We start from the raw sequence: 20,311 nt of genomic DNA, 5'->3' as shown, positions 1-20,311 counted from the left end.
GGAGGAAACTCCACAATAAAGAGGAACCATAAACTTACAGCATACCAAAGGCCACTCCAAACACAGCAAACTAAACAAGATGAAAAGGCAGACAAATGTTCAGCAGGTAAGGGAACAACATAAAAGCCCACCAAACCAAACAAAAGAGGAGGAGATAGGGAGTCTACCTGAAAAAGAATTCAGAATGATAACAGTAAATGTATCCAAAATCATGAAAACAAAATGGAGTTACAGATAAATAGTCTGGAGACAAGGACTGAGAAGATGCAAGAAAAATTTAACAAGGGTCAAAAAGAAATTTAAAAGGGTCAATCAATAATGAATAATGCAATAACTGAGATCGAAAGCACTCTGGAGGAAACGAACAGCAGAATAACTGAGGCAGAAGATAGGATAAGTGACGTAGAAGACAGAATGGTGGAAATAAGTGAAGCAGAGAGGAAAAAAGAATTAAAAGAAATGAGGACAAACTCAGAGACCTCTGGAACAATGTTAAATGCCCCAACATTCGGATCATAGGAGTCCCAGAAGAAGAAGACAAAGAGAAAGGCCATGATAAAATATTTATGGAGATAATAGTTGAAAACGTCCCTAAAATGGGGAAGGAAATAGCCAACCAAGTCCAAGAAACCCAGAGAATCCCTAACAGGATAAACCCAAGGTGAAACATGCGATAACAGTTGATCTTTCAATAGAATTTCTTCAAGCCAGAAGGGAATGACAGGACACACTTAAAGTGATGAAAGAGAAAAACCTACAATCCAGAATACTGTACGCAGCAAGGATCTCGTTCAGACATGAAGCAGAAATCAAAAGCTTTACACACAACAAAAGCTCAGAGAATTTGGCACCGCCAAACCAGCTCTTCAAGAAATGGTAAAAAGGATCTCCTCTAGACACCAAACACAGAAAAGGTTTATAAACTCAAACCCAAAACACAAAGAAAATGGCAACTGGATCAAACTAATCAATAATTACTTTAAATGTAAACGGGCTCAATGCCCCCAAAAAAAGACAAACACTGGCTGAATGGATACAAAAACAAGACCCCTATCAGTTCAGTTCAGTTCAGTCGCTCAGTCATGTTCGACTCTTTGCAACCCCATGAATTACAGCATGCCAGGCCTCCCTGTCCATCACCAACTCCCAGAGTTCACTCAAACTCATGACCAACAAATCAGTGATGTCATCCAGCCATCTCATTCTCTGTTGTCCCCTTCTCCTCCTGCCCCCAATCCCTCCCAGCATCAGAGTCTTTTCCAGTGAGTCAACTCTTCACATGAGGTGGCCAAAGTATTGCAGTTTCAGCTTTAGCATCAGTCCTTCCAATGAACACCCAGGACTGATCTCTTCTAGAATGGACTGGTTGGACCTCCTTGCAGTACAAGGGACTCTCAAGAGTCTTCTCCAACACCACAGTTCAAAAGCATTAATTCTTCGGCGATCAGCTTTCTTCACAGTCCAACTCTCACATCCATACATGACCACGGGAAAAACCATTGCCTTGACTAGACGGACCTTGGTTGGCAAAGTAATGTCTCTGCTTTTAAATATGCTATCTAGGTTGGTCATAACTTTCCTTCCAAGGAGTAAGCGTCTTTTAATTTCATGGCTGCAATCAGCATCTGCAGTGATTTTGGAGCCCAAAAAAATAAAGTCTGACACTGTTTCTACTGTTTTTCCATCTATTTCCCATGAAGTGATGGGACCAGATGCCATGATCTTCGTTTTCTGAATGTTGAGCTTCAACCCAACCTTGTCACTCTCCTCTTTCACTTTCTTCAAGAGGCTTTTTAGTTCTTCTTCACTTTCTGCCATAAGGGTGGTATAATCTGCTTATCTGAGGTTATTGATCTTTCTCCTATAATCTTGATTCCAGCTTGTGCTTCTTCCAGCCCAGCGTTCCTCATGATGTACTCTGCATATAAGTTAAATAAGCGGGGTGACAATATACAGCCTTGACATACTCCTTTTCCTATTTGGAACCAGTCTGTTGTTCCATGTCCAGTTCTAACTGTTGCATCCTGACCTGCATACAGGTTTCTCAAGAGGCAGGTCAGGTGGTCTGCTATTCCCATCTCTTTCAGAATTTTCCACAGTTTATTGTGATCCACAGAGTCAAAGGCTTTGGCATAGTCAGTAAAGCAGAAATAGATGTTTTTCTAGAACTCTCTTGCTTTTTCCATGATCCAGCTGCTGCTGCTGCTGCTAAGTCACTTCAGTCGTGTCCGACTCTGTGTGACCCCATAGACGGAAGCCAACCAGGCTCCCCCGTCCCTGGGATTTTCCAGGCAAGAACACTGGAGTGGGTTGCCATTTCCTTCTCCAATCCATGATCCAGCAGATGTTGGCAATTTGATCTCTGGTTCCTCTGCCTTTTCTAAAACCAGCTTGAACATATGGAAGCTCACGGTTCACATATTGCTGAAGCCTAGCCTGGAGAATTTTGAGTATGACTTTACAAGCGTGTGAGATGAGTGCAATTGTGCAGTAGTTTGAGCATTCTTTGGGATTGCCTTTCTTTGGGATTGGAATGAAGACTGACCTTTTCCAGTCCTGTGGCCACTGCTGACTTTTTCACATTTGCTGGCATATTGAGTGCAGCACTTTCACAGCATCATCTTTTGGGATTTGAAATAGCTCAACTGGAATTCCATCACCTCCACTAGCTTTGTTCATAGTGATGCTTTCTAAGGCCCACTTGACTTCACATTCCAAGATGTCTGCCTCTAGGTCAGTGATCATGCCATTGTAACTATCTTGGTCATGAAGATCTTTTTTGTACAGTTCTTCTGTGTATTCTTGCCACCTCTTCTTAATATCTTCTGCTTCTGTTAGGTCCATACCATTTCTGTCCTTTATCGAGCCCATCTTTGCATGAAATGTTCCCTTGGTATCTCTAATTTTCTTGAAGAGATCTCTTGTCTTTCCTGTTCTGTTGTTTTCCTCTATTTCTTTGCATTGATCACTGAGGAAGGTTTTCTTATCTCTCCTTGCTATTCTTTGGAACTCTGCGTTCAGATGCTTATATCTTTCCTTTCCTCCTTTGCTTTTCGCTTCTCTTCTTTTCACAGCTATTTGTAAGCCTCCTCAGACCACCGTTTTCTGGAGAAATGACTCCAGAAAGAATGAAGGGATGGAGCCAAAACAAAAACAATACCTGGTTGTGGATGTGACTGGTGATAGAAGCAAGGTCCGATGCTGTAAAGAGCAATATTGCATAGGAACCTGGAATGTTAGGTCCATGAATCAAGGCAAATTGGAAGTGTTCAAACATGAGATGGCAAGAGTGAACATAGACATTCTAGGAATCAATGAACTCAAATGGACTGGAATGGGTGAATTTAACTCAGATGACCATTATATCTACTACTGTGGGCAGGAATCCCTTAGAAGAAATGGAGTAGCCATCATGGTCAACAAAAGAGTCTGAAATGCAGTACTTGGTTGCAATCTCAAAAATGACAGAATGATCTCTGTTCATTTCCAAAGCAAACCATTCAATATTACAGTAATCCAAGCCTATGCCCCAACCAGTAACACTGAAGAAGCCTAAGTTGAATGGTTCTTTGAAGACTTACAAGACCTTTTAGAACTAACACCCAAAAAAGATGTCCTTTTCATTATAGGGGACTGGAATGCATAAGTAGGAAGTCAAGAAATACCTGGAGTAATTGGCAAATTTGGCCTTGGAGCATGGAATGAAGCAGGGCAAAGGCTAATAGAGTTCTGTCAAGAGAACGCACTGGTCATAGCAAACACCCTCTTCCAACAACACAAGAGAAGACTCTACACATGGACATCACCAGATGGTCAACACCAAAATCAGATTGATTATATTATTTGCAGCCAAAGATGGAGAAACTCTATACAGTTAGCAAAAACAAGACCAGGAGCTGACTGTGGCTCAGATCATGAACTCCTTATTGCCAAATTCAGACTTAAATTGAAGAAAGTGGGGAAAACAACTAGACCATTCAATATGACCTAAATCAAATCCCTTACGATTATACCATGGAAGTGAGAAATAGATTTAAGGGACTAGATCTGACAGATAGACTGCCTGATGAACTCTGGACGGAGGTTCGTGACATTGTACAGGAGACAGGGACCAAGACCATCCCCATGGAAAGACCTCTATATATGCCCCTATATATGCTGTCTACAAGAGACCCACCTCAAACCCAGGGACACATACAGACTGAAAGTGAAGGGCTGGAAAAAGATATTTCACACAAATGGAGACCAAAAGAAAGTAGGAGTAGCAATACTCATATCAGATAAAATAGACTTTGAAATAAAGGCCGTGAAAAGAGACAAAGCAGGCCACTACATAATGATCAAAGATCAATCTAAGAAGAAGATATAACAATTATAAATATATATGCACCCAACACAGGATATAACAATTATAAATATATATGCACCCAACACCTTACACAATATGTAAGGCAAATGCTAACAAGTATGAAAGGGGACATTAACAGTAACACAATAATAGTGGGGGACTTTAATACCCCATTCACACCTATGGATAGATTAACTAAACAGAAAATTAGCAAGGAAACACAGACTTTAAATGACACAATGGCCCAGTTATACCTAATTGGTATCTATAGGACATTTTACCCTAAAACAATGAATTTCACTTTTTTCTCAAGTGCACACGGAACCTTCTCCAGGACAGATCACATCCTGGGCCATAAATCTAGTCTTGGTAATTTCAAAAAAACTGAAATCATCTCAAGCATCTTTTCTGATCACAACGTGGTAAGATTAGATGTCAACTGCTGCTGCTAAGTCACTTCAGTCGTGTCCGACTCTGTGTGACCCCATAGACGGAAGCCCACCAGGTTCCCCCGTCCCTGGGATTCTCCAGGCAAGAACACTGGAGTGGGTTGCCATTTCCTTCTCCAAGACGTCAACTACAGGAAAAAAACGATTAAAAATACAAACACAGGGAGGCCTGGCGTGCTGTGATTCATGGGGTCGCAAAAAGTCGGACACGACTGAGCGACTGAACTGACTGACTGACTGACTGACTGCTGCTGCTGCTGCTGCTAAGTCACTTCAGTCGTGTCCAACTCTGGGCGACCCCATAGATGGCAGCCCACCAGGCTCCCCCGTCCCTGGGATTCTCCAGGCAAGAACACCCGGAGTGGGTTGCCATTTCCTTCTCCAATGTGTGAAAGTGAAAAGTGAAAGTGAAGTCGCTCAGTCATGTCTGACTCGTAGCTACCCCATGGACTGCAGCCCATCAGGCTCCTCCGTCCATGGGATTTTCTAGGCAAGAGTACTGGAGTGGCTTGCCATTGCCTTCTCCATTAGTAGCTGTATAACTTAGAAAAATACTTTAACCTTGCAAACAGTTTCTTCCTGCATATTAAAGATGATGATATTCATTTCACAAGGTTGTCCTAAAGATTAATAAAATAATGGGTGAAAAGAGCTTAGGACAGTACTTGGAAGTAATTTAGAAAGAAAAAAAAATGTAGCCTCTCCGTTGTATTTAAAAGGTTCTAATATTATTAAGAAAAAGTATATTTATCTCTTTATCCTTATTTTTTCCTCAATTATTTAATCTACTTTTATGGATAATCATATGCAATTGAAGGACATATGTATTTTTCCAATACATTATTAGAAATGGAAAAATCCAATAAAAGATATCTTAGAAGTTGAAAGAATCAGGGCTAACAGTTTCATGTAGGCCTATTCACTGTGATCTTTAACAGAAATTAGGTAGGTATCAGAACTTCCCAGGTGGCACTAGTGGTAAAGAACCCACCTGACAATGCAAGAGACTCAAAAAACATGGGTTCAATCCCTGGGTTGGGAAGACCTCCTGGACAAGGGCATGGCAACCCACTTCATTATTCTGGCCTGGAATATCCAATGGACAGAGGTGCCTGGCAGGGTACAGCCCATGGGCTCACAAAGAGTTAAACATGACTGATGCTACTTAGCATGCATGCAGGCAGGCAGGCACCTGGCAAAATCTCTAACTTTTTAGAGATTTACTTTTAAGTTAAAGTACTGCATTTATTCAATACTATTTATCAATCTCTGAGCTAATATTTCATGATGCCATAAAGTAATCTTTATAAAATTGCAAAAATATCCTGTTTAGCTATGTTCACTCCTTGTGGTTGAGCCTGCAGGTAATAAGCAAGATGTGTCCTGTGAACTCAATAAAAACTAAATTTGATAATTTTGGAAGATCCATCATTTAAAAATATTGAATTTCAACCCAGAAACCTGCTAAATTCCTCTATTTATTCAACTTTTGCCCAAAAGAAATGCGCCTCTTTTGTCCCCGTCATGTACCTTTTCTCTGGATCAAAGGGAAAGGCATATAGACTCATTCATTTATCTTCTTGTCCCCTAATACTTAAATTCCAATAGTAAAGTTTGCTCTTTCCCTCCCTGTTACATACATATGATTCTTCTGTCTGTATTTTTCCTGTGATTGTAACAAGGTACATGTCTTACAAAAGCAACATTGTAAGAATTTTCTTGCATCCTGTCAATTCTCTTTTGTTATCCTCATTAAGACAAGGCCATTTCCTCATTCATCAGTATTCACACTCTTCTTAGTAATCCACACCTCATAAAGCATAATGAAAATAAGATGACACTTATTTTTTCCCGTAAGGATTCATTGAAAACTGCAGATTTGGTGAGAGAGGGTCCACATATTAACACCAGAAGTAAAAAAGAGGTCAGCCAAGAAGGTGGTTTTTGAGGCTGGAGAAACTGCAGGAGTGAAGGAGAGCCCCCAAGAGCAGCTTATTTTTAATTTGTTTGTCATGAAATTTTTAACCAGAATCTGTCAATTCTCATTTATTTTTTCTTATTCTACTAACACCATGCCTTTCATAGAGGCTTACTTATTGCCCTCCACATTTTCATATTTCAATTTATTCCCCCACAGAAAATCACTGCAGTTCCCAAACATCAGCTTACAATAGCGTTCAGGCATCTTTGCGCCTTCAAAATGGAGATTTTTCATTACTAGGTTGTCAGTTCTCTGAGGAGAGGAACTGTGTCTCCATAAACCCTTGGTACCCTCACAGTGCCTGGGACATAGTATGTGTTCAGTAAGTATTCATTAGAATTAAGTGTGATAATTGTTATTAACAAAGAACACTTTTCATTTCAAAGCATATTCCTATGTCATCTCACAGATATTTAAGTTTTCTCAACATATTCAGTTTGAAAACTACAATTGTTTTATAAAGAGATTCTGGGATAATATATTGAAGTATATGCCTAGCATGTTTTCCTTATGAATTGCTAGTAATTCACAAGGTAACCAACCATTCATTCTAGTTTCCCCCAGAAAGGAATATTCACATATTAAAAAAATACTCATATATCATACATGAAACCACTTTTACACCTTTTCACTTCACTGATCCCACCACTTTTGGAAAACAAAATACCTCACTGCATCACCAGGAACACAGATGAGATACTTTCAAATTATTAGATTACTTACATTGAAATGGAAGCAGTGAGACTCCAAAGAAATGACATTTAATTTTTAATAAATCTTACAGAAGCTCTATATGCATATGCTCTTACCCAAGGAACATGATCTATTTAAGATGCCACACAAGTATTTATATGTTGCTATCGTTTTCAAAAATCATTTTAGAGTGACATTCATAGCCATTTCATAATCATAAGAAAAACTATCTTTTATAAAAGTGTCTCCTTCTCTTGCACAAAAGTCTGTATTACCCGTCTCAGTGATACGCTCATGTCCTCAGGCACGGCTGTAAATACTGGAAACCACCTCCAAAAATAAAATCTACCTTCCAAGAATGAAGATATGTTCCCACTGAAGATATTCAAAAGAATCCATCACAAGCCTTAAAGTAAACACTACATGTGAGATTCTAATATGCTCTGAAGGATGGAGGAAACAGGACATCCTGATATGAATTGCAGGAATGAATATATATCATGTGAACTCATGTAAGTGAGGGCTGTATATAAACACCTCGCTAATTATTAGAGATGATAATAACTAGCAATACCAAGAGTTTCTCTCAGAACTTCACCATCATATCCCCATGAAAAATTATGTACTATTTAAAACATAGAAATAAAGTTTCTTAGAAAAATGGCACTCAAATTAAAGAAATGATTTGTAAGTTTGGACAGACTTTACTCACATCGACAAGCTGATTGACTCCACTTGCTGTTTTTGCCAGGGTGACAAGGTCTTCTTGCATCTTATCCACCCATGACTTGATACTGCAGAAATCAGAGGAAAGAATCTTCTATCAAATCTCTGACAAAGTAAGGTCATAGACTGACATTTGATATGTACAGATTATCCACAGATAATTCTTAAATTACCTTTAAATATTTCTCCTCCCTCCTAGCTCCTACTATGCCTACACCTCCCCAGCCCACTTTTAAGTTAAGACCAATGAACCTTTAAGGGCCAACCGATGCTTAAAATATCAACAACTCAAACAGAGAAAAATTATAAATATATACTTAATCTTTATGAAAATTCCATTAAAATAAGTTAATAAGTGGAATATCCTAAATTAAATTTTATCATTTGGCTTACAAGTCTTCTTAAAGTGAAGTGAAAGTCAGTCATGTCTGACTCTTATAACCCCCATGGACTGTAGCCTGCCAGGCTCCTCTGGGCATGGAATTCTCCAGGAAAGAATACTGGAGTGGGTGGCCGTTCCCTTCTCCAGGGGATCTTCCCAACCCAGGGATCAAACCCACATCCCCCGCATTGCAGGCGGATTCTTTACCATCTGAGCCACCAGGGAAGCTCAAGAATACTGGAGTGGGTAGCCTATCCCTTCTCTATGGGATCTTCCTAAACTAGGAATTGAACTGGGGTCTCCTGAATTATAAGTGGATCCTTTACCAGCTGAGCTACCAAGGAAGCCCAAGTCTGAACTCCCAGATGTTCAATCAGGTTTTAGAAAAGGCAGAGGCACCAGAGATCAAATTGCCAACATCCGCTGGATCATGGAGAAAGCAAGAGAGTTTCAGAAAAACATCTATTTCTGCTTCATTGACTATGCCAAAGCCTTTGACTGTGTGGATCACAATAAACTGTGGAAAACTCTGAAAGAGATGGGAATCCCAGACCACCTGACCTGCCTCTTGAGAAACCTGTATGCAGGTCAGGAAGCAACAGTTAGAACTGGACATGGAACAACAGACTGGTTCCAAATAGGAAAAGGAGTATGTCAAGGCTGTATATTGTCACCCTGCTTATTTAACTTCTATGCAGAGTACATTATGAGAACGCTGGGCTGGAAGAAGCACAAGCTGGAATCAAGATTGCTGGGAGAAATATCAATAACCTCAGATATGCAGATGACACCACCCTTACGGCAGCAAGTGAAGAGGAACTAAAAATCCTCTTGATGAAAGTGAAAGAGGAGAGTGAAAAGGTTGGCGTGAAGCTCAACATTCAGAAAACAAAGATCATGGCATCTGGTCCCATCACTTCATGGGAAATAGATGGGGAAACAGTGGAAACAGTGTCAGACTTTATTTTTTTGGGCTCCAAAATCACTGCAGATGCTGATTGCAGCCATGAAATTAAAAGACGCTTACTCCTTGGAAGGAAAGTTATGACCAACCTAGACAGCATATTTAAAGCAGACACATTACTTTGCCAACCAAGGTCCATCTAATCAAGGCTATGGTTTTTCCACTGGTCATGTATGGATGTGAGAGTTGTACTGTGAAGAAAGCTGAGCGCCAAAGAATTGATGCTTTTGAACTGTGGTGCTGGAGAAGACTCTTGAGAGTCCCTTGGACTGCAAGGAGATCCAACCAGTCCATTCTGAAGGAGTCAGTCCTGGGTGTTCATAGGACGGACTGATGCTAAAGCTGAAACTCCAATACTTTGGCCACCTCATGCGACAAGTTGACTCACTGGAAAAGACTCTGATGCTGGGAGGGATTGGGGATGGGAGGAGAAGGGGATGACAGAGAATGAGACGGCTGGATGGCATCACCGCCTCGATGGACATGAGTTGGGGTGAACTCCGGGAATTGTTGATGGACAGGGAGGCCTGGCGTGCTGTGATTCATGGGGTCGCAAAAATTCTGACACGACTGAGCGACTGAACTGAACTGAACTGAACGGTGTGATAAATGAGTATTTGAAAAATTCAAGAAAATAATAAATATTTTAAAATTTATTATAATTCCAATGCCCAAGGATAGCCACTCTTAAAATTTTGATGTACTCCCCTCCAGGTCTTTTAAAAGCATTTTGTATAGTTGAGCACATATTATGTAAAATTCATGTCTTTGACATCAGTCACTTGATAATCTTCCATGTCATTACAAGTGTTTTATAAATACTGAATTTTAATGGCCACCTAATATTCCATTATCTCTAAATCACTTAATACACTTGACCATACTCCCTTTTAGAAAAAATAGATACATACATAGCTAGAATGTCATCAGCTTTAACCACTAAAAATTTCACTGCAACAAATATCTTAGTATATAAAATTTAAAAGCTTAGTCCTTAGCTAGACTCAGACTTGGAAATACTGGATCAAGACTTAAGTTTTAAAGAATTGGTTTTGAGCATTAAAATTATGGATGAAGGATCCAGTTCAAATCCTTTCCATGTACAGTTGAGCCTTGAACAATGTTGGGGATTAAAAGTACCAAGCCCCTAGAAGTTGAAAACCCACAAATGATTTCCAGTCATCCCTCCATATCCATGGGTTGACATCCACAGATTCAGCTAATGATGAATCAGGCAGTACTGTGCATTTACTGAAAACCAATCTACTATAAGTAGACCCACAAAGTTTAAACCCATGTTGTCTGAGGGACACTTGTACATACTTTAATGTAACAGAGATCTTAAAATAGGAGGTATGGATCTAGAGATCTTAGAAAAATTTTAAACTGATGGTCCTATTTTTCCCACTACTGCTGCTGCTGCTGCTGCTGCTAAGTCACCTCAGTCGTGTCCGACTCTGTGTGACCCCATAGACGGAAGCCCACCAGGCTCCCCCGTCCCTGGGATTCTCCAGGCAAGAACACTGGAGTGGATTGCCATTTCCTTCTCCAATGTGTGAAAGTGAAAAGTGAAAGTGAAGTCGCTCAGTCGTGTCCGACCCTTAGCGACCCCACGGACTGCAGCCCACCAGGCTCCTCCGTCCATGGGATTTTCTAGGCAAGAGTACTGGAGTGGCTTGCCATTGCCTTCTCCGTTTCCCACTACTAGAGACTACCAAATACCACACAATTTTCCCCATTCTAATAAATTAATTTGCAATCCCTTCACATATTTTACTTATTCATCCTCATATTGCAATCAGTGTGTATTCTTTCTGTCCATTCAAATAGAAATAAAACACTAATAAAAACAACAGGAAATAATGACTTATCAGTATTTTAATTTTATTTTTTCTCTATATATATGACATGTGTAGCTATATGTTGCTTATCTCTTCTATTCTTTGGATTTCATTGGCACTAAATGTATTCCCTCCATTTTTTTTTTTGATTGAGTGTTTTCTTTCCTTTTTCTTTTGACAGTGTGATCCAGTTTCATTATACTGCAATAGCAAATAATTCATACATTTAAAATGTAACTCTTACATATGTTCATCTTAGAGTGAACATAAACTCTCAAACAAATTTATGAAATAGTAACAGACTCACAGACATAGAGAATAGCCTTGTGGTTGCAAAGGAGAAAGAGGGGTGGGAGAAGGAAGTATTGGATGTTTGGGAACTGCAGATGTAAACTAGTATATATAGAACAGATAAGCAACAAGGTCCTACTGTAAAGCACAAGGAACTATATTCAACATCCTGTGAGAAATCAAAATGAAAGAATATATATGTATGTGTGTATATATATATGTATGTATATGTGTGTGTATATTTTAGTTTAGTTCAGTCACTCAGTCGTGTCCGACTCTCCGCGACCCCATGAATCACAGCACGCCAGGCCTCCCTGTCCATCACCAACTCCCGGAGCTCACTCAAACTCATGTCCACAGAGTCGGTGATGCCATCCAACCATCTCATTCTCTGTCGTCCCCTTCTCCTCCTGCCCCCAATCCCTCCCACCATCAAAGTCTTTTCCAGTGAGTCAACTCGTCACATGAGGTGGCCAAAGTATTGGAGTTTCAGCTTTTGCATCAGTCCTTCCAATGAACACCCAGAATCGATCTCCCCTAGAATGGACTGGTTGGATCTCCTTGCGGTACAAGGGACTCTCAAGAGTCTTCTCCAACACCACAGTTCAAAAGCATCAATTCTTCGGCGATCAGCTTTCTTCACAGTCCAACTCTCACATCCATACATGACCACAGGAAAAACCATAGCCTTGACTAGATGGACCTTTATATACATATATATATATAATATATACTTCCCTGGTGGCTTAGCTGGTAAAGAATCTGCCTGCAATGTGGGAGACCAGGATTCGATCCCTGGGTTGGGAAGATCCCCTGGAGAAGGGAATAGGTACCCACTCTGTTCCGTTCCGTTCCGTCGCTCAGTCGTGTCCGACTCTTTGCGACCCGGTGGACTGCAGCCTACCAGGCTTCTCCGTCCATGGGATTCTCCAGGCAAGAATACTGGAGTGGGTTACCGTTTCCTTCTCCAGGGGATCTTCCCGACCCAGGGATCGAACCCGGGTCTCCCGTATTGGAGGCAGACGCTTTAACCTCTGAGCCACCAGGTACCCACTCTAGTATTCTTGTATTCTGGCCTGGAAGATTCCACGGACTGTGTAATCCATGGGTTGCAAAGAGCTGGACACGACTGAGCAACTTTCACTTTTCACATATTTTTATACACACACACACACATATATAACTGAGTACTTTGCTATACACCAGAAATCAACACTGCAAATCAACTCTATTTCAATTAAAAACAATTTTTTTTAAAGGTAACTCTTCTATCAGTAAACTAATTCAAGGACTGAAGCTGGTCTGCCCACATTAGCAATGACTCTGGCCAGTCATCATTCACACCAAACTCAGCCGGCCCCCTCCTGACTACTAGCCTTCTCAATGGAATGACAAGAGGCATTGGCTTTGAAAATGTCTAAGAGCAGACAACATCTCTGCTGATTCCAGTAGGAAACTCTAAACAGACGGATTCTTTAAAATGCTAGAGAATGAGCTCATCAGTGGATTGACTCTGTAGAAGATAATAATCCTGGTCCCTCTCCCTATTCTCCAGAAGTTTGCAAGCAGCTTTCAAACATTTCAGAAAAATTTCCCCTGAGGAAAATCACATTATTCATGATTAGTATCTAAAAGGAACTTAACTCTCATTTTCACATAGGAAATAGAGTGACAAAGAGCAACACTGAACCACTGTCTTACTCTGACTGACCAACAATCTGAATTTAAAATGGTAGGCGGCTACACCACCTCTATCAAGGGAACTGGTTCCCATTATTTCAAAACCCAGCCATGTTCACTGGTTTCACTGCACTAGTTTCCATCCTCCTAGAATGCAATAGAAAAGTGCTGTTTTGAAAATAAACTTTGCATTTCACAAGTGGAAATCACAGGAATTTAACTTAGCATGCATGTCTTAGACAAAAATTTCGATAGAACTACATGGTCATAAATATTTTTCAGCTAATTTTGAATGGAACAGTATTAAAACTCAAATGTAGAAGTCTAACTTCTACATGGGAAAGGGATTTAAATTAGGTATATACAGGAGAACATATAAAAGAATAATGAGCTGATTAACTAAAGAGGAACAAGAAAAATTGAAAATCAATCACGAAAGAGGACGGAATGCCTTAGAGGAAAACACAGAGGTTTGATTTACATGTGAAACAAAATAGGTGGTAAATGAAATACATAAAAACAAGGGGTACTTTTCATACAAATGAAAGTAAGAAAGAATATTTACTGAATTATGCTGTATGAGTATGATTTTAAAAATGATTATCAAGAAACAAGAAATATATAGCAAAAGGGTGTAAAATTAAGAAAAAATTATAGATGCACACCACTTTATTAGAATAATAATATACTTTGCACTACTTACAAGATGGTGTATATATTTGAAAAATATTATAAATGCTAATAATTCTTACTTCTCTATTAAGTAAGTATAAATCCACTTTTACATCAAGAACAAAAAATTACAGTAGGGGATGGGTAGGAGAAAAAAACATAGATATCATCTTCTAAATTCAGAGAAACTATTTCATTTCTCCAAGCAATTACTGAAGAAGTCCTAAAACCCAGAGAAAATGAATCACATATTCTCAAATATAATTCCCAACTTTGACAAGAGTTCCCAGCAAAAAAAGAAAAAAATAGACGTGTTATACAAGTCTTTGGTTGGGAAATTGAGAGACAAAGACTATATATGTAAAAAACTTAACTCCAGAATTCTGATTTATGCTAGACTGATACAAAACGTGCTTTCTATCTTGACATCTGAGTCTACTGTCACTGCCAGTGTTCACTGGGGTGAACCTGTTTTGGCTGAAAAGTAATTCAGGGTCCGTCCAGTCTTCTCTGTCCCACTGACAAGCTGTCAAGAACATTTTATAGGAGCAAAGATTATTTTTTATAGACATAGGTGTTACCTGGCTTTTCTAAAATGTATAGGCACTTTGCTTTTCAAAACTGGAATTAGAAAATAATAATGGCACTTCATGGGAAATAGATGGGGAAACAGTGGAAACAGTGTCAGACTTTATTTTTTGGGGCTCCAAAATCACTGCAGATGGTGATTGCAGCCATGAAATTAAAAGATGCTTACTCCTTGGAAGGAAAGTGATGACCATCCTAGATAGTATATTAAAAAGCAGAGACATTACTTTGTCAACAAGACAACAACTTGTCTAGTCAAGGCTATGGTTTTTCCAGTGGTCATGTATGGATATGAGAGTTGGACTGTGAAGAAAGCTGAGCGCCAAAGAATTGATGCTTTTGAACTGTGGTGCTGGAGAAGACTCTTGAGAGTCCCTTGGACTGCAAGGAGATCCAACCAGTTCATTCTGAAGGAGACCAGTCCTGGGTGTTCATTGTAGCATAGCACTCCATGAGGAAGAATGTGTTGTTTCTTCTCTGTCCACCCATATAACACAGAACTGTTGGAAAAGATACTAAAACCTGGAGAGGTAAAAATGAAAGATACATGACTTACTATCTGGTTGAGCTTTAAACTGAGTCTGACAGGAAGGAGGCAGAGGAGAAAAAGAATAAGGTGAGGGAGAGGAGGAAAAAGTATCTTTTTCTTCCACCTTTCTAAATCTTGGCTGAGAACCTTGTAACAAAAGATTAATAAGTGAAATGCATACAAATTTATCTAATTTAAGTTTTATATGACACGAGAGCCTTTATATGGAAATGAAGATCCTCTCAAAAAACAGTTAAGCCTAATCAAAAAATGGTTAAGCATAATATCTTTATGCTAGATTTGATGAAAAGCAGAAAGATATGATGGGGATTTCCGGGGCAGTCTAATAGGATTCTGCACTTTCACTGCTGAGGGCCCGGGTTCAATGATATGCCGTGTGGGAAACTAGGATTCTACATAACAGTGTGGCCAAAAATTAATTTAAAACAAAAGATACGCTGGGACAAAGAATATCAGCTTAGTAAACTGGGGAAAACAACACATTTCTATTTCTGCCCCATGTCTTAAAAGATAAGGATGCCCTTTTCTTCCAAGTACAGGAAAGACAACGTTCACCAGAGAGGAAGGTCAGGAGGTCCTTCCCAAACACACCACTTCCCAACCACCTTCAGCTTAAAATACTCAACAGGCCATGTAACCATATTTTGGGGTAGCATATACTCAAGCGCATCAGTACAATATGAGAGTCCCTTAAAGTTGACCAGACAGTTGTGTGGGAGGGTGGATAGAGGAGGCTTTCCACACTAGCTACTTAAGATACGAAATACAAGTGGGATTTGACAAAATTGAGAAGGGAAGGAAGTAACAACAAAGGCAGAGGGGATGTAAACCATGGCCTAGTCAGCAACCACAAGTAGCCTGTATAGCCAGAGTCCAGGGTTGGCTCAACAAATTATAGAACAGAGGTAGGAATGGTCGAGAAGAAAGTCAAGCATATAGTTGCCAGACCCAGGGTCTTAAATTACATTCTCAAGCATTTAAACTGTATCCTCAAAATAAAGGAGAGATGACGGAAAATGTGCAGTTAGTAAGTAACAAGATCAATTAAGTATATAATGACATTATTAAATAATTCCTGTGACAGCCGAGTGGATGGTAGCTTAAAGAGAAAACAAAAAGCAAGGAGGGAAGATCAAGACAAGACATAAGAAATAAGTAGTATTCAAAACAGCTCACTATTAGCGAGTAGAGAGGGAAACAAAACGAAGACCAAGTAGGGACTTTCCTGGTGCAGTAGTTAGGGACACTGCACTTCCACAGCAGGGGGCACAGGCTCAATCCCTGGTCAGGGAACTAAGATCCTACATGTCAAGCCATGCCATGCCATAGGAGTGTCCAAAAATAGAGAGGAAGAAAGTAGAAGAAACCAGCTCAACAAAATTCCGAAGGATGGCCAACAGGGTTTCAAGTCTTACTTGATTTAAATAGTGAATGCAGATGACTCATGGAATTTCTCAGTTAGACAATGACAGTACAAGTTAGAGGGATATTGATGAGTTTGTTGCTATTGGTTGAGGTAGAGATATTTTTGAGATTGAGGCATAGAAACTCAGTAGCAACTGAATACACACAGATTTGAAGCTCTCATAAGTTTCCACAGAATTGAAAGATCTGGTTGTTACAAAGGACAAAGGTAAACTAATGCATGATTCCCATAGGAGAGGTTTAGAGCGGGGAAGAAAACACACGGTAGCTAGAACTCTGTAAATAACACTAAAAGAGGAGACACAGGAATCCAAGTAGTGGCAAGAGAGAAGGGAATCCAAGAACAATGGTATCCAAAGAGTCAGGGAAGGAGACTTTCCAAAGAGTTACCAAAGAAGATGAGAGAAATTTATCAATCTTCTATGTGAGAGAGCGAGAGGGAACCTAGGAATAAATGGAGAACAAGTAGTTTAGTGCTCTTTTTTGTTTGTTTTTCAGCCATGTCACACTGCATGTGAGATCTCAGTTCACTGACCAAGGATCGAACCAATGTCCCCTGCACTGGGACACAGAGTCTTAAACACTAGATTGCCACAAAAGCCCTTTCTTTCTGTTTTTTAATCAGAGACAAAGACACGGTTTCATTGAAAAGGAGAAGGCAGGGAGAAAAGGAGACATCAGAGAGAGATTTCAGGAGAGAACATGTAACTAACTGACAGTGCAAGTTTTCAAAAGACTCCAAATTCATTCAGCCTTTTCTTGATCACCCCCTATATTCCAAATATGATGAGATGACGGATGAGTGAAGAGATAAGCAGAACACAGGAGGAACTTAATCCATGGCTAGAAGGCGGGTTACTTCTTCCATGGAGACTGAAGGGAAAATGTAAAAGGTTTTAAGTAAATGGAAATAACTGTAACAACTAGGAAAAAAAACTGGAGACAAGTTCTATTTTTTTCTTTTTAATGACAGAAACAGAGACACAGTCCTCTGTTCAGAGAGAGGCAGGAGGTTTTAAGGTAGGGTAGTTTAAAAGTTGCAGGTTTGAAAAGAACAATAGCTGGAGAGTAAGGACCAGTCCTATACTGGAGGGCATCAGTTTTTAGCAGTACTAATCAGCTTAACTATGAATTTTTCTACCAGTACTAAGCTAAAGAGGGCAAGATGGGAGAAAAAAAGGCATTCAGATGACTATGCAGCAGATACCAGCAGATGGGGAAATAAAGGACTAGGAAAAGTAAATTGAAGGACCTGAAAATTTTAAGATCTCTACTAATTCTAATAACAAAGACCACCAAAAATAGTCATTAAAATGTTACAGTATTATACTCATATGCAATGCTTATTTTCTTAAACACTTTTCTTATGGAACCAAAAATACTATTACAAAATTTCTGGGAAAATGTGAAAATACTACATTACCAAATTTCAAATTTCTCATCATTTGGGACATTTTTAGACTTAATAATCTCACAAAATAATATGCTGGAAGACTAAATGAAGAAAGTAGCCTGAACACATATCTCACTTTAAGTCACTTGAAACAACATATAATTTCTAAAAGAAAAAAATTCTTAAAATTCCTGAAATAAAACGGATTACTCTCAGAAAGCTTATTTCTCTTAGAAATAAATACACAGTACAATATCTGAGCAGTTCAAAAAAAGCTGAATCATTGTATTTCTGGTTATATAGACAAAACAGAACTTGACTAATAGGTAATAGTGTTTCCATGAGAAAATGCACAGGATTTTTCAAATTGTGATGTCAGGAACACACTTACTCTGCTCATTAGAAATGTAACCGTGTCTTCAAGTGTTAAGTGGTAACAGAGGCTTCAAGGTAACAAGGATAGGACTGGAGCATGATCTAATCAGGAGAGTGAGAATGCATGACATTTACAGAGGAAAATGGTGAGAAGGTCCAGAGACTGGGTATGCAGTCAACCGCAGGATGTAACACAACTACTTTCTCTCTGCTACCCCGTCTCCCAATTTTCCAATGCTTTTTGAAACCCTGTGTTTTTCAAGCTTCTACAACCCTAAAAAGTCAAAATCTCATGACTTCAATTACCACCTTTACATATGAAATTTGAGCTCCAGTTCTGTCTTAACTGTTGCCAGATTACACCCTTTTGATTTTCCACCATTTTTCCCCAAAAATCTATAAAACTGAACTCAAAATCTTTCCTCCCAATAGCACTAATCTTCCCTTGTTCCTTCTACTTGTTGACCAACCATATTCTCAGTCATCCATGTCCCTGCCAGCAATTTCATCACCATATCCCTTCTTCAATCAATCCTTTCTATCTCAGTGTTTTTCCAACACACACTCGATAGCTAAATGCACTGAGATCTTATTTTCTGCCAAAATTCTTGCCTAAGTATTTAACATTTTCTCTCAGTCATCAGAAAAACAGTGCTCACGTTTCATCGATGAGAAAACGAAGTTTAGAGAAATTGGAAATCTAACTGTCCAGCCTTCTAGCTTCTGCTTTTCTAAGCCATTTACTTCCACCAACCTCCACATTTCCATGTGCATAGACTGTCCTTTTTCACATACTGCTTTTGCTCTATAACTTCTCGCTGAAATTAAGCCTCTACCTTCATTGTGAATAAATTTCACAAATACTTTAATATCACCTTTCACAAACTCTGAAACTAAAAATATGCTTTGTGCTTCTTTTTCTGAAGACTCTCATGAATAGTATACTTTTATTCTCATTTGTCACTCAGTTAATATTATACTGCCTTGCATATAGCAGGCACACATATATTTCTTGAATAAATAGAAAAGTGTATTGAAATGAAATGTAATTGTAATGTTTTTTAAAATGTACAATTATCTTTACTTAATGCATAGAGTAAGTGATTTACTAAATTCCCTCTTCTCTCCAAAATTCACATGAGAAAAACATAATCTGCTGAATCCATGTTTCTATAAAGCACCCACTTTTCAACAAGTAGAAGAATTGTAAAATATGACTTAACAGTTTAATTTTTTTAATCTCTAGCATGCATATACCTTACAATTCTAGATCTTTCAACTGGATATTAAATTTAATTGGAAAAAAATTGTCTTGTAATCCTCTAACTCTACAATAACTCATTACAAAATCAAGTACCAGTATATGCTTCCAATTGTTTTATGATGTCTGCAGATCCAGTGTAATTTGGAGAGATCGCTAAAAATTGAGGCAAATATTTTATTGAACAGTTGAGATAATCTTTTATATCCTCTACTTCACTTTATTGTACACAAACAGCACAAATTCTGAAAGCAAATAATATAATCAAGTTTTCACTAAATTTGAAAAAAAATACTAGTCATGCAATTAATACTGTTCCTTTTGAGATGACATTTGCCTGTCAGATGGCTTTCAAAAGAGTATTGCATAGTTCAGAAAACTTTATTTAAAAAAAAAAAGAGAGATGGTAATTCATTTCATTTTGCATGCATTTGAGGAACATCAAATTCAGAACAGCACAAATTACACCCTGCTCCATCTATTGTAAAGTGTAGCAGTCGAGTACAAAGTGTCAAGTTTGTATAGTTATCTATTTAATTGTTTTAAATGCTACAGAGAGAATTTGCCTTTTTACTGGTTGGACTAATAGAGCCAAACTGATAGCTAAGAAATGTTGTAACAGGTCCTACAGAGACTGTCTTCCTTCCTACACTCACACAGTAAGTCCTCAGTTAAAAAAGAATGTGTGACCT

The 20,311-nt window shown here is 38.9% G+C and overlaps 1 protein-coding gene across 14 annotated transcripts in view; it reads right to left on the bottom strand.

The window, feature by feature from the left end:
- Window positions 1-20,311, bottom strand: part of CACNA2D1 (calcium voltage-gated channel auxiliary subunit alpha2delta 1) — a 545,949-nt gene that overhangs the window by 423,683 nt on the left and 101,955 nt on the right. For all 14 annotated transcript variants that reach the window (XM_055420634.2, XM_055420636.2, XM_055420637.2 and 11 more), the window contains exon 2: window positions 8,184-8,265. In XM_055420634.2, the coding sequence (XP_055276609.2) occupies window positions 8,184-8,265 (82 nt within the window). The remainder of the gene's footprint in view (window positions 1-8,183; window positions 8,266-20,311) is intronic.

The sequence above is a fragment of the Moschus berezovskii genome, chromosome 3, assembly GCF_049115385.1.
Source record: "Moschus berezovskii isolate FMDL1 chromosome 3, NW_MosBer_1.0, whole genome shotgun sequence".
NCBI lineage: Eukaryota > Metazoa > Chordata > Mammalia > Artiodactyla > Moschidae > Moschus > Moschus berezovskii.
The sequence above is the reverse complement of the archived record's forward strand: the minus strand, read 5'-3'. Positions and strand labels throughout refer to the sequence as shown.